The 15,353-nt window shown below is 31.5% G+C and overlaps 1 protein-coding gene across 1 annotated transcript in view; it reads left to right on the top strand.

The window, feature by feature from the left end:
- Positions 1-15,353, top strand: part of LOC148624920 (inactive tyrosine-protein kinase 7-like) — an 83,905-nt gene that overhangs the window by 52,183 nt on the left and 16,369 nt on the right. Inside the window, exons 8-11 of the mRNA XM_088568043.1 lie at positions 6,603-6,769; positions 10,971-11,113; positions 12,160-12,307; positions 14,896-15,162. Coding sequence (XP_088424169.1) covers positions 6,603-6,769; positions 10,971-11,113; positions 12,160-12,307; positions 14,896-15,162 — 725 coding nt within the window. The remainder of the gene's footprint in view (positions 1-6,602; positions 6,770-10,970; positions 11,114-12,159; positions 12,308-14,895; positions 15,163-15,353) is intronic.

The raw sequence follows: 15,353 nt of genomic DNA on the forward strand, positions 1-15,353 counted from the left end.
TCTGTAAATGGCACTCAAATACAATAGAATCTACTGGATTTTCAATGTTGATTATCTCCTAAGAGCAGGCAGATATGAATGAATAATTACACATCTCACAATAAAGACCCATAAAACAACTTTTAATTACAAAAATAAAAATATGTAGCCTTTTTTGGGGTGTATCACATTTTTCAGATTTTGCATGATTCTTACAAAGACAGCTACTTAAAACCTATGTATTGCATTTATTTGCAAATTTCTTTTGTGATCAATGTTTTCAATGATAAATTATTCTGAACTAAAATGCTCTAAAACACTAATCCATCTCAATATGTCCTCCACATGCAATTTCATTAATGAAAAAAAAACATATTTGTACTTTTATTTGGCTGGAGTCTATTTAGATAAATATCATTTAGGAAAAACAAGACTGATAATATCCTTAGTATCTCAGTCAATGGGAAAAAGAATCTTTATTTTTTTCCCTAGCTAAATCAATGGAAATTTATGGTGTTTTTTTAAATTGAACGTTAAGAGCTATTACAGCTTAAACTATTATTGTCTTTGTCAATAAATGAGTTAATGTGACTTTTTAAAATTCTAGGAAAAATGTTTGAACTTCAAGCAATGATAATATAAGCCATTATTGTTAGTAAATTTCCATGTTTTACAGGTTAGTTTCTTGGATTTGATATAAGTTCTATTGGTATATTCTGCTTCAGATCTTGCTGCATAATTTTTACAGCCACTATCCTCAATACTTATTTTATAATGTTTAGAGTAATCAAGGGAACCAAGGTTTTAGCGATAATCAAAAGAATGTAACCCAGGGACAAAGACCAGACATGGAAAACAGACATACACAACAAAGAACACAAAGTAACTAAAATCATACATACAAAGTAACAAAAGCAAACAAGCAACTCAGACTCCACTAAAAACTGGGAGCATGGACCAGGTGCACCGGTAGGGTAAGCATCCTCTGCTTTTCTAGAAACACCTGCCAAGTTGCTCATAAAAAGTCAAGTCCAGGGTAGACAATGAGGAAAGGAAAACTATGACCCATTGAATAAATCAGTTTTCATGGTCCAGATGATTAGATCTTCTCTTTTTTTTACTTCCTCAATCCTGTAGTAGGGTTAAACTTACTGCTAAAGAAACATCCCTTTTAAATTCTATATTCACTGTTAGATAATGTTTATACTTCCTTCATCCTACAAATGCATTGGATGATACCTACTCCTTAAAAGTATTCTGCAGACCTTGATTTTAAAGTGCATATAAATTTGTCTTAAATTGAACCATGAATACATTGAATACTTGTTACAACCAGAGATCTCTCTGTAATAAAGATTAAAATTTTGGGAATGGTACAATTTTAATGGTCTTGAGAATTTCAATAGGCCATTCTTTAACATTCTTTGTAAAAATTCTGATTTTGATGGAACTGTTTCAGCATGAATGTGATAAAAAGCACAGGGTTCACTTCAATCCCAATCACAGATCTCTTGATGTTCCTTCTTATAAGTCTCATTGCATTAAGAACCTGATAGATCCAGATACCCTGTCAAAATAGAATATTTCTCAGTTGGAAAGGGGTTCAGTTTGGACAGATTGCACTGTATTTCTACTGAATCTATACTTGGAACCTGAAACCAATAAATGGATCAGTGCCAGACATTTTCTACAATTTAATTAATTGTTTATTGCCTAATGATACCAGAGATGTTTAATGCTTAGAGAAAAGCAGAAACAAAAATCACCATCTTGACAAAACTTAATAATCAACCGCAGACACAGATCAGAAGTAATTGAGGAGGTATTAAAAATAAGTACAGTTTTTCACCAAGTTTCTTTTGATGGTCGTTCATATCAGAAAGATTTTTCTTTATGTCCTAGTACTACTTAAACATTGCAAAACAATTTTCTTGAAATGAATTTATGTTTTTCATTATTAATATTGTGTGTTATGTGCATATCTTATTAAAAAGCAATCAAATTTTTATGTTATAAGGAGATTTATGTCTGTAACTATACTGATATGAGCCAAATTTTGACTATTATCAAAGAAAACTGAGTAAGTTTTGAGTCCATGACATCCTTAACTCAGACATGGAGCCTTGATACAGTGTTTTATGTTTTTATGGTGCCTGACATTCATACCTACATCAATGAAGTTTATCATGTTATGTTAAATAACCTAGGTTATTTCAATAACAAGATTTTAATTGTATTGTTGAATTCTTTCTTTTGACTACCCAAGATGCTTGTTAATTACAGACAGAACAGTTAAAGATATATATGTACATGTTCATAGGAAGTCTTTTGCTATACCATTATCAGAATTGAATTAAAAAATCAAGCTTAGTCCAATTTCAATGCCTTTGGAATGCTCTGTGTCTCAAAAAAAAAACAAAAAACAATTCTTTTACTGTGGGAACCTAAGAATTCTTTACTTGAAAGATTGCTGACAATATTCAAGAAAGGGGGTCCTGGCAGTTGGAACTTTTTCTTCGTTCGAAAATTTTAACATTTTTGAGTATTTCTTTAGCAAGAATTGGCCTGGAACCCCTCCTTTTTTCTGGACCCCTTATCAAAATCTGTCGATCTTTGCCTGGTTTTACTACCTAGAATTCCATAAGATTGAAGATTGCTGACATTATTGAGCTTACTGTGTGGTTTTACAGAACTTAACTTACCTTCACCTGTTTGTTGATCTATTTTAAAATGTTTAAAGTGCAGTAATTGTATCTGATACCAGGAAAAGAATAACATGATTTATATAAGCCTTCTTACATAATACCAGAATTGTAAATTCAGAAATCTGTTTATTTCCTAAACATTTGAATTATCCAATTTCAAAAAGACTGCTGGATATCCAAATTGAAATTTGAAAAGCAATTATATAAGATAGATGGAATTTTTGTGTGATTTTGAGAGGTTAAATCATAAGAGGAGAATTCTAGATAAGATAATTAGGAAGGATTATTAAAGTTTTGATGTCAGATTTCTATTTATATTTCATGATCTTTGTTGCTACGGAAATGTAGGATGTTCTTCCCTCCAACAATGAAGATTTAATCACTAGGGATTTCATTAAACCAGGAAAAATAAGTTAGATTAACTCATTTAATTCCAATAAAATGTGCCATTACATTTTACATCAACAGGATTTTAAGTTCTGTTTATGGATCATTTATCTGGATATTTATCATCCATTTATAGCAGAAATAGGAGTTAAGCCCATTAAAATCTGCCAGTTAATTAACTACCTAACCACACTAATTACAGCAAAAGGACTCCATCTTTCCATCAAGTTTATTTTGTTGTAGCTTCTTATTTTCACTGTGTTATTTTCTAAAGTAACAGCAGCTTATAGTCTAGATAAGCTAACCACTTAACAGTCTTTTTATTTTGACTGTGATTTCCATTCGACTGTTACCAAAATTATCGCTTGTCATGCCAAGCGAAATGTAGTAGTCAATTTACTGTAATGAAGGGAAAAAAGTCACTTTGTATTTTCTAGATAAAAATCATTGGTTTACAAACAGGTAATCAGTTAAAGTTAACAAGATTAAGAAAATGATTTATTGTTAATAAGGAAAATTCCGGAAGGTTCTCTTTTTCTGTAATGATGGCTTATAAAGCATCTAAGTTCAATTAAAGTCATGGTATTTATATGTTTTAGGCATGAAAATATGTTACAATTAAGCCTGTAAATTCAGAACCCATTAGGGACTGAAGAATTGTTTGTAATGACTCGGACAATATTCTTTTTCATGCAGGGTTAAGTTAAAAAAGGTTTGGGGTTAATTCAGGGTATTGATTGGACAGGTTTTTATTTAATTTAGAGTTTTGATTAGACAGGTTTTAGGTTTTTGTAGGGTTTGGTTTGGGCCTAGGGGAGATTGATGTGGGCTACAAGTACTATTTCATTCTAATTTCCTTTATCATATATATTACTTTCATAGTTAATGCAACATGTTAATGGTACTGCTATCCAATTTCTAAATATCATGGTATCAGATTAAATTGATTGTTTTTGTATTGTATGTTAATTGATTTTTGGTAGAAGAGTCAGCTGACCCATTTATACTGCATGTCCGGTCTTCCAATTCTGTCAAAAATTACTGCACCTTATCTTTACTTATGTAGATGTCAATTTTTATCTTAAAATTTAGTATACTTTAGTGGGAAAATATTTACCCAAAAAATTAATGTAAATGAAAATTTCCTCCCTCTAAAAATGGAGTGGGTAACATTCTTTTCGACATTTTAATTTTTAGAAGGTTGTCATGACAATTTTTCATATTTCCATTTTTAGGTGAATAACTGTCCATTTAAATTTTGAAACCTCATGTTTGTTGTTCATTTATTTCTGATTTTACATTTTAGAGTGATTGAGGTTTTGTTAACACCAAAGTAGAGGGGATGAGCATACCTTGTGTATATTACTTGTACCCTGTTCTTAGATTTCCCATGCTTGACATAATTGACTTCTCATGGCCCCATTTTGATTTTTTTCACAAAACCACAAAGTCAAGATACTGAACGATTGTCTCTGTAAGAAACACTTATCAAAATAGATAATCAGTTCCTCCAAGGTTATCTTGCTCCTTAGAGACTGCACATTAGTGCAATGGAAAACAATGTCCAGATGTGAAACAACTAATTAATCAGAGATTTACCATTGTCTAATGCCTGTGTTCTCTTTGTCTTTGGAATTTAGGAACATCAACAACCGCATTGTTTACATTCCTGATGAAATGAAATCTTTTAATGGTTAACACTTCTGTCCTTAAAATGAATAGTGGTGTCTTCATGCCAAAGTGAGGTACATAAAGTGGCCATTTGACTCAAATATTATGATATGTTGTTTGAAATTGGGTCAGAACTTGTGTTTTTGTGATGTGATTGATTTTTTAGAGATAATAGGACAAGATTGCTTGGAAAATTTATCTTCATATTACGGTATTTTTTTCATAGAATTCTGGTGTAAAATAGATGGAAAAGTTTAATGAATGAACCAAAAGTTTGTATTTGATGTGGTTAAAGGGTGTTTTAGTGTTCTCACCCAATGGCAAAAAAAAAAGTTAGTAGTTGATGTGGTTAAAGGGTGTTTTAGTGTTCTCACCCAATGGCAAAACGTTTGTATTTGATGTGGTTAAAGGGTGTTTTAGTGTTCTCACCCAATGGCAAAATGTTTGTATTTGATGTGGTTAAAGGGTGTTTTAGTGTTCTCACCCAATGGCAAAAAGTTTGTATTTGATGTGGTTAAAAGATGTTTTAGTGTTCTCACTCAATGGCAAAAAGTTTGTATTTGATGTGGTTAAAGGGTGTTTTAGTGTTCTCACCCAATGGCAAAAAGTTTGTATTTGATGTGGTTAAAGGGTGTTTTAGTGTTCTCACCCAATGGCCAAAAAAAAGTTTGTAGTTGATGTGGTTAAAGGGTGTTTTAGTGTTCTCACCCAATGGCAAAAATAAAGTTAGTAGTTGATGTGGTTAAAGGGTGTTTTAGTGTTCTCACCCAATGGCAAAAACAAAGTTTGTATTTGATGTGGTTAAAGGGTGTTTTAGTGTTCTCACCCAATTACAAAACATTTGTATTTGATGTGGTTAAAGGGTGTTTTAGTGTTCTCACCCAATGGCAAAAAGTTTGTATTTGATGTGGTTAAAGGGTGTTTTAGTTTTCTCACCCAATGGCAAAATGTTTGTATTTGATGTTGTTAAAGGGTGTTATAGTGTTCTCACCCAATGGCAAAAAGTTAGTAGTTGATGTGGTTAAAGGGTGTTTTAGTGTTCTCACCCAATTACAAAACAAAGTTTGTATTTGATGTGGTTAAAGGGTGTTTTAGTTTTCTCACCCAATTACAAAACATTTGTATTTGATGTGGTTAAAAGGTGTTTTAGTGTTCTCACCCAATGGCAAAAAGTTTGTATTTGATGTGGTTAAAGGGTGTTTTAGTTTTCTCACCCAATGGCAAAATGTTTGTATTTGATGTTGTTAAAGGGTGTTATAGTGTTCTCACCCAATGGCAAAAAAAGTTTGTATTTGATGTGGTTAAAGGGTGTTTTAGTGTTCTCACCCAATTACAAAACATTTGTATTTGATGTGGTTAAAGGGTGTTTTAGTGTTCTCACCCAATGACAAAAAGTTTGTATTTGATGTGGTTAAAGGGTGTTTTAGTGTTCTCACCCAAAGGCAAAAAAAATGTTTGTAATTGATGTTGTTAAAGGGTGTTTTAGTGTTCTCACCCAATGGCAAAACATTTGTATTTGATGTGGTTAAAAGGTGTTTTAGTGTTCTCACCCAATGGCAAAAAGTTTTGATTTGTTTCATATTTAACCACTTTAGATCATTTGGTTTTCCATGTGGATGGTAAACACCCTGTTAAACAACCATTGGAAAACTATTGCTGTAATATAAAGAAGAAATCTTTTTTGTCAGGCAAATTGCATGGTTTGTATTGGATTTAAATTGAAGTGGGAACAAAGGATATCATATTTGTACCAGTATATGACATTGTACGGTATAGCCCCTGACATTTTCATTATAAAGAGAATATCAAATGATTGATCCTTATTTACATATATACTTATGCATCTTTTCCTTTTTTCAGCTGGTTTGATAGAAATGGAGACCAAATTGGCACATCAGGCAATATTTATGTCCAGGACAATAATCTGATTTTTAAAAATCCTGCCCAGATCGACACAGGCAACTATACATGTAAAGTTTCAAACCTGGCATACACTAAAAATCAGACAGTATGGATCATTGTTTCGGGTAAGTGGTTTTTAAAATGCATGGCATATCTATCTATAACAATCTGCTTTGCTCTCTTGTTACATAACTATATTGAGTCATAAGAGCAATTGGCAAAAACTGATAAGAGGCTACACAATGTATGAGGACACTCCTATGTAGGTTTTGAGTGTTTAATTGAAAATGAAAGTCTAGAATTGAAATAAGGAAGACAAACAAACAGACATATGTGTTAGATAAATTGGATGTTTGAGATACTTTAAATTAAATATCACTTTTAAGTTTCTGTATATGAGACTACTTCTAAATTGCTAAGTTTCAATGCAAGTACTTAAGTATTATTCAAGAGAAAAATGAATTCTTGAAAAAAACTCAATTTATAGCAAGGCCATAATTTGCTTTATTAGCATGAAATGGGTGGACATATAGGCAAAGCATAGAATTAACAATTTTGTATCTTGAAAGTTTAATTGCAGTTTCTAGGGTTATATTTTTCAAATTGTCTAATTTCCCATTCTAATTGTCTTATATTATCCCAAACTTTCTACTGGATCATAGCTATGCTGTATCTCATTCATATAATGGCAGTTAAAGCTTAAGTTTGACTTTAATCAGCTGAGATATTAGAACAAGATAGGTTGCCCTAATATACAGACTCTTGTCTTCACTTTATTGCCTAGTACCTTGAGGAATTCTTCCTGGGGAAATATAGTCATAGTATTTAACCATTTCATAGATAATTGTTATGTTAGTAAATTAACTTTTGTTGTAAGATAGTGTAATTGATGTTTTGACCCTCATTTTGAGATTAAGATTTCTTTGTATTGGGCAATGTCTTCTTCTGGTTTTCCCATTAACTCAAGTAGAAATGGGTGAACTATCAATTCAATAATGGTTTGATATTGTGAATGATTACATTTTTTACCTGATGATAATGTAATTTTCTTTGATGACAATCTTAATACCCTACTTTCCTCTTCAGAACACCTCACAGATACGATTATTTTGTAGTTCTGTAGCAAAGGGTTTTTGAAGAGGTGTGTTTTAAAATAGAAAGAAAACTAGAAGGTTTTGTGGAAACCACCATTAATATAATTTTTTTAAATATGCATACAGTACACTGTACACACAGTTACAATTACTATCCTCCCTGTACTTTCCAATATGGGAGAGCTGTATTTTTTTAATCATGTTTAACTGTGTAATAAAGAATTTGGAGATGAACTTTCCAGAAAAAATATTATCAATTGTTTTAATTTAACTCCTATGTACATGTGGAAGAGTAATCAAAAGGAACCAAGATTCTAGTGGAAATTAAAAAAAAACATAATCCAGGGACAAAGACCAGGCATGGAAAACAGACACACACAACAAAGAACATAAAATAACTATAATAATACCTACAAAGTAACAAAAGTAAATGAGCAACTAGGACACCACTAAAAACTGGGAACATGGACCAGGTGCACTGTTAGAATGTTGATCTAAGAACTTTTTTTAGTAATCCAATAACAGAGTATGGAAATATTAGGAAACAATGTGGTTATTCCTCTTCACTACTTTCCTTAAGTCAGTGTTATATGTTGGTAAAATTTTAGATTACATGAGATTACAATGATTCGTTCTGTTCCTTAAACAAATTGATATTTTGAACAATGAAATAAACATTTGAAACAATAAATAAATGAAAGCATCTTAAACTGGCCTAATTTAACTATCCAATAACATTGGTCCTCATCCTACTCTGATCAATGGATAGATGATTATCAATAAATTGTCTTGTGTTCCTGATCAGCCAATTTAGCAGTTAGATAATATTACAGAAGCCAGGTTCAGTTCAATACTGCCTTGTTTAGCGTGTTGAATCACATAATTACATCATTTTATTCTTCTCAGATCGTGGACTGATCACATTTATTGTCTGCTTTGACAGAAATCAAATTTTATATGATGGATTATTAACTGGTTGACTAATCTAGAGATTTCTATCAGTTGTGATATGCTGCACATACATGATGCATGAATGGTTCCCAACATGCCAGTGCACACAGTTTACTTTCATTAATTTGTATTGTTTCAATAATGGATTTTTTTTTTCTACAAAATAAAATTCTGCAGTTCTGATCTCTTTGCAAAATGAATTGAATGAACAGTTTTATGTCACTGTCAAATACTGTGAAAGTACTTTAATTCGTGGATACCAATATTCATGGTTTAGGGAAGCAACATAAGTTCGTGGATTCTTGAATTCATGGTTTTGAAGTTTGCAGTATAACATCAATGGGATTCATCTTTTCATTGGGTACCTAATTTCGTAGTTTGGCCTACCCACGAAAAACCACTAAAATTGGTACCTAACGATAGTACTTTCACAGTACATGTATGCTACACATGTATCTTATATATATGCTAGTAACTAGTTGGAAAACTTGTAGTTACTTCAAATTTTGCTATATTTTGCTACCCTTTCTACATAGGTAACCACTATTTGAAAAACAGACAGATCTATTGAGGGTGTAGGAAAAGAAGATTCCACACTCACGTATTACCATTCAGTTATCTATTATCCACGGGCAGCATAATACTACTTGGTTCATGAAATACATTATAATCTTTTTTGAACAGAAATGTATCAAGTGGGGGTAAGGACACCCTTCTCCTCTTGTTGGAAAATTTTGTTAATTTCATGCAAAATTGGGGCAAAAATGAGCAAATAATAGCTTGGAACCCTCCCCTTTTCAAAGCCTGCTGAATACCTCTTCTTCTGAATGAAGTAAGAAAGGTTATTCCTTACATTTTGATGATGCAAGTTGTATGTGATACTATTTCTTTTGGCTTAGAGAGTACATAGTTACACCCATCGTAACACAATTATAACGGTTAATTCATTTGAACCTTTGAAAGAAAGTGATGGTGCAAGGCTATGATTTATGTTCAAACAAATCATTATGTTGCTCATCAGAATTATTTTCATAACTCATATATATTATTCCATCTGTGTAAACTGTATCTATCAGCTTAACAAAATTGTGTTTACAAAACACTCCAATCCTTACAATAATGAGTATTAGTTTGATCTTTGTACATCATCGACTTTTTTCGTACCTTGCACAATAAGTTTTTGAGCCTCTCTTTACTTTTATTTGCTTTTCCATACATAACATGTTAATTTTTTAAACCTCTCAGTTCTTTTAAGTGTTTTTGAAATTACAAATTAATGGAATCAGAGTATTATGTTTACCAGATGTGAAGGAGCCACAAATATGAATTGACTCTTTGCTAATTTGGAAGTTTATACCTTTTTAACAATACAAGGGGTACACCTTAAAGTTTGGTGTGGCAAGATGATGTGGAAAAAGGTGTGGAGCAACATGATGTGTTTTGAACCATTTAATTGTTGTAGAAATTCTAAGTACTACTGATCAATATTGAAACTTTCTGCATGAAAAACCTTGGACAAATTGTTGAAATGGTCACAATATAGGACAAAATCAATTAATGAAAATATTACATATAGATATCTGTAGCAGAACTGCAGTTCCATTCCTTATTTTACACTATTCCTGATACCAGGTAGGAAAGAAAGTCAGAGTAATTTCCTTCAACAAATGTTTTTTACTCCTGCATGGTTTATGAATTATCTTATCTAAACTGCACAGATCATTGAGTTGAGCAGCAGGGATAATGATTTCTTAAGTGGTTTGTATCTTTTTGACCATTGGGATTAAAAGCATCGCTTCCTGCCTCTACTAATAGGTAAAGCATTGGCAATTGTAAACTGAGGACAAACTCTTTTTAGAAATAATTGTAATCTCATTTCCAGATGTGTTTATGAGATTTTTTAAATTAGTTTTGTAGACTTCAGGGAGGGTTTTCCTATTATGTATTCAAAATTTCTATTATCATGGGTCATTTTATGATTCATGAAAGTATATCTTGCTCTCTCATTAAACATGAAATGACCCATAACAAATCATAGATTGTTTGGGTGTGTCACAAAAATTGATGAAAGCAAAATAAATTCATGTGAAGCTATAATTGCCGGAATGATCAAATTGAGAATTTATTGAATATGAGATTTTTTATACTCGAATTGTACTTCTGTCCCTCCTTAGTTACTGCAGAATACAAATCTTAGACTTTATAACTTTATAAAATTGTAGAATAAATCTCTTATCTTCAATTGTATAACAAATGCTTTAACTTGTCTTTTTTTTTTCAGTACCTCCTGTGATTACACGACCTCCTCAGCCTAAAGAGGTTGAAGAGGATGGCAGAGTAGACCTCCATTGCCAAGTGGAAGCAGATACAGCATTTCCAGTAACTAAAGTCATATGGAGGAAAAATGATCAACTTATTAACCCTGTGAGTGAATATATTAAACATTGATTTAATTATAGGAGAATAAACTACTGAATCATGAAAGGTTGTGCTATCCAATTTCTTTACATCACAAACCTAGAGTCTCAATATCATATTAATTTTCCCATTGACTTCTATAGTAAAGTGCATATTTTTAGGATTTTAAAAAAAATACGTAAATTGATTCAATAAAATTTTCACTTATGTAGCATGTCTAAGGACATGTGAAAAAATAATTTCCCGCAAAAAAAATAGGGCGAGTCCACGAAGATCGGACAGAAAAGTAGTGTTGAACTATTAATAGCCATTTTCCCTACTTTCACTTTCGTTTTGCACTTACCAAACCAACCTTTTGAGTGGAACATTTTTATGTTATTATGTTAGATTTTCTTTTAAAAAAGTTCTTCATCTTACAGTGTGATGTTTGCTCTATTTTATAAGTCATTGTTCATATCTTTTGACAAAACATTAGTTTGTAGAGAGGCACAAAGAAAATGCACTATATTTTTATAGCAACCATGTTTTGACGTACACCCGCTCAGGGATATGCAATACGATACTGGTACCTAGATAATGTTCATTCATTAGAGTTGTCTTCCCTTGATAAAATGACAATACATGTATCTGATGATCATCCTTATGTAGTAACTTGACAATTGACAAGGAGATTTAATTTTTACCACTAGGTGATCATTTAATCTCTATCCAATTCTATTGCACTGTAACAAAATGTAGAAAATCCTATAATTTGACTTATAAAATTGATGAAGGTATGGCCAGTCAACAAATTTTTTATGATATTTTATATATGAACAAATTATGATCTTAAATTCTGTATTCTTTGTTTTATTAAATTATGCAATGTAGAGGTAACAGAAATATCACTATTTTATGGTTAGTTAAGTTAGTTAAATTTGTTATATTCAAAAATTAAATTATGTATGTATAACTATATACAATTACTTTTTTGTTTTTATACATTAAAAATTTTACACTTTGCAATGAATCCAAAGTATGACATTATTATATTTCTACCTCGTCACCTTCAGGGATCCTCAAGGTATCAGATGGACATGGAGAAGGGTGTACTGACAATACCGAGAGTTGCCGTAGGGGATGCTGGGACTTATTCATGTGTAGCCAACACCATAGGACAGGCTCTGGTTATCTCTGCTAAAGCTTATTTAGCTGTTAAAAGTAAGTTGTACATGACTTACACTGAATAAAATACTGTGAAAGTATTATTGTTTGTGGGTACCAATTTTTGTGGCTTTCGTGGGTTTGGTAAACCACGAAATTTGATTCCCAACAAAAAGTAAATTTTCCACTTTTTTGTATGATAGAGTTTTCAAATCCATTAATTCAAGAATCAACGAACTGACAAGTTTTCCCTAAACCATGAAAATTGGTACCCATGAATAAAAATACTTTCACAATAGTTAAAACAGGATTTAAATGGTATATTCCCTAAACCTGATGCAATGAGACCAAGAAATAAAGGAGTATGTCTTTCAGGAAATATCAAAATCAGCTCTAAAACTAAAGTGTATCAAGTAAATTTGAAAATTGTACAATTCAATAGTTGGATACGTGCCTTTGTTAAAAACATTTTCATTGCTGTTAATGTATGTGTTGCACTTAAAATTGTAGATGAAATAAGGCAAAATTAGAAAAAAATAGTGTTATTGTGTTAAAAACCCAATTTCATGAGACTTTTTTATGTAAAAATATTGAGGGCACTTGTTGAAGTTTTTGATATTTATACAAAAATAGCCTTCTGTGCCATCACAACTCCTAACCAAGATTTTGTTGGAAATTCTTGGAAAACTGTGTAGAAGCGTTGTTTAGGTCCTTCTTTGTAACTAAATTTGTAAACTAAACACAACAGCTTGTATTTTCTGTATATAAGTATTCAGATAGTAGGTCTGAAACTCGTGTTCATGATTTTACCCCCTTTCTATCAGATTTGGTTGAATGATGAAATTGAAAATCTTCTGAAATAGTCTGATTAACTACCTTAAGCAGTTCATCAGTAATGATCATTCAATCAAAAGAAGACCAACCCCTGAAGTGAACAATTTTAATGGCTGTAAAAAAGGTACTATGCAATCACAAGCACAAATGAAGAATGTCAGATTCACTTAATTCTCTGTGAGAAGTACATCTTAAGAAAAGATGTATCTATCACTATTATTGCATTCAATGAAAAAACAATATATTCATTCTACAATTTTATAGTTCACACAATGGTGATGTTCAGGAGATAGAGTTGGTCTTCCCTTATATCAGACACACATTTAAAGTTCCTTTGAGTGATAGAAACTCAAAATCTCTATCTTAGTAGTCCAGTTAAGTACATAAGATATTTCATCAGTTAATGATCTTTCAATCAAAAGGAGACCAAGTTTATCCCGTGAAGTTAACTGTTTTACTGGTTATAAAAACTTATTATTGAATCACAAAGAAAAATGAAGAATGTCAGAATAACTTATTTCCCTGTGGGAAGTAACACTTCAGTAAACCATTTGCACCTTTTCACTTGTATCTATCATTGAAAAATAATATTTTGATTCTGCAATTTTAATGCATAAGCACCCTTCTACTCAAGTCTTGAATTGCATTCAGAGAGGCAATTTCATTTCCCATTAAACAGAGGTTACATTCACAACATGGGTTAAATTAATTTTCGGTATATTTCATCTCAACATGACATTTCATATGATTTTTACAAGGTCTGTTAATTGATGGAGGAATTGGTCTATCTAGGCTTTGTAATTTTACCGCTACATTATTACATCATCTAGGGGATGCTTTCATTTTAATTCTGGAATATAATAAGGAATGATAACTTACCAATTACTTCCACATTGAAAGAAGAGATGTTTGATTTCAATTGAGACAATAATAATTTGTCTCGACAAAAAAACAAGCAATGCAATTATTTAATTTCCTATGATGTCTCATTATTATTAAGGTAAAAGATAATTGATTTAAATGCTTTTACATTTCTGGATGTGTTTAAAGAAGATTTCCTAATGTTTCATGGCAGAGGAGATTTTCAATCAGTTATCATGGCCCACCTACCTAATGGAACAATTACATCTTTCTTTTGGTTTTTGGTTTAAAGGTGTCTACATAGGAATGAAAAATTGATTGTGGATACATCCATAATTTGTCCGTATGTTTGTATTTGTGTATTTTCCCTCAGTTTCTCTGTTTGCATGTCAGTCTGTCCATTTAGTCTACAACACAGTGACACACAATGGTTACTTTAAATTATAGGATATCAAGATTGTCATGAAATTTGGCATTCATTGTTGATCAACTAAACTGAAACAAAGTTGAAGGGGTTTTCTTTACTTGTTGGTTTAAGTTGTTTGTTAAAAATTGCTAAAGATGGTTGTAATTACAGTTTAGAGATCTGGGGCCGGTTTGAGATTTTTCTGAAATCCTTCCTCAACTCAAATTTCAACCAATCAGATCAGTCAAACTTGAAGATTAGAGGAAAACTCATAGATTTGAGAAAAATCTCAATTTGAGAATTTTTTATGAAACCAGGCCCAGATTTATTACTAAGATAGTGTTATTTATTGTTTGTCAAGTTTCACATGTCTTTATTTGTTATTTACTGCTTATGGCAAACAATACTTTATGAATACTCCCTTCTACTTTCTCTACCTCTTCCAGATATCAACATCAGTAGGCACTGATATGCTTTAAATATGTGTCAAAAATAAACCAATGGTGATTTGTGAACATATTTTCAAATAAAACTTATTTTTCAGAAAAATTAAAATTTGCTCCTATACCAAGAGATTCGAGTATAGAGCTAAACAAGAATGCATCAGTTCCATGTCGAGCCGAGGGAGATGGACAAGTGAAAATTCGGTGGTTTAAAAATAAGAGAATAAACATTGCAGAGCATATTACAAATATAGATGGTACTTTAACATTTCTGGATGTACAAAGATCAGATGCTGGACGGTATACCTGCATGGCTGAGACAGATACACAGGGATCCATTAATACAACTATTAACATAAATGTAGTTGGTAAGTTGCGTTTTTTTGTTTTTTGTTTTTGTTTTTGTTTTTTTTTTTTAAAGTTTGTTTTACGATAAGACTAAACATGGAAATTTTCTGAGGTTGTTTTAGCCATTTGGTTTGTCAAATTTTTTGCTGTCTGACGTTTTACTCCTTAAACAAATTAAAAAGCAAAAGTCTAATATGAGGTTGTTATTTTA

The sequence above is a fragment of the Perna viridis genome, chromosome 2 (genome assembly GCF_037379345.1).
Source record: "Perna viridis isolate PV_CMFRI_1.1 ecotype Kerala chromosome 2, ASM3737934v1, whole genome shotgun sequence".
NCBI classification, from domain to species: domain Eukaryota; kingdom Metazoa; phylum Mollusca; class Bivalvia; order Mytilida; family Mytilidae; genus Perna; species Perna viridis.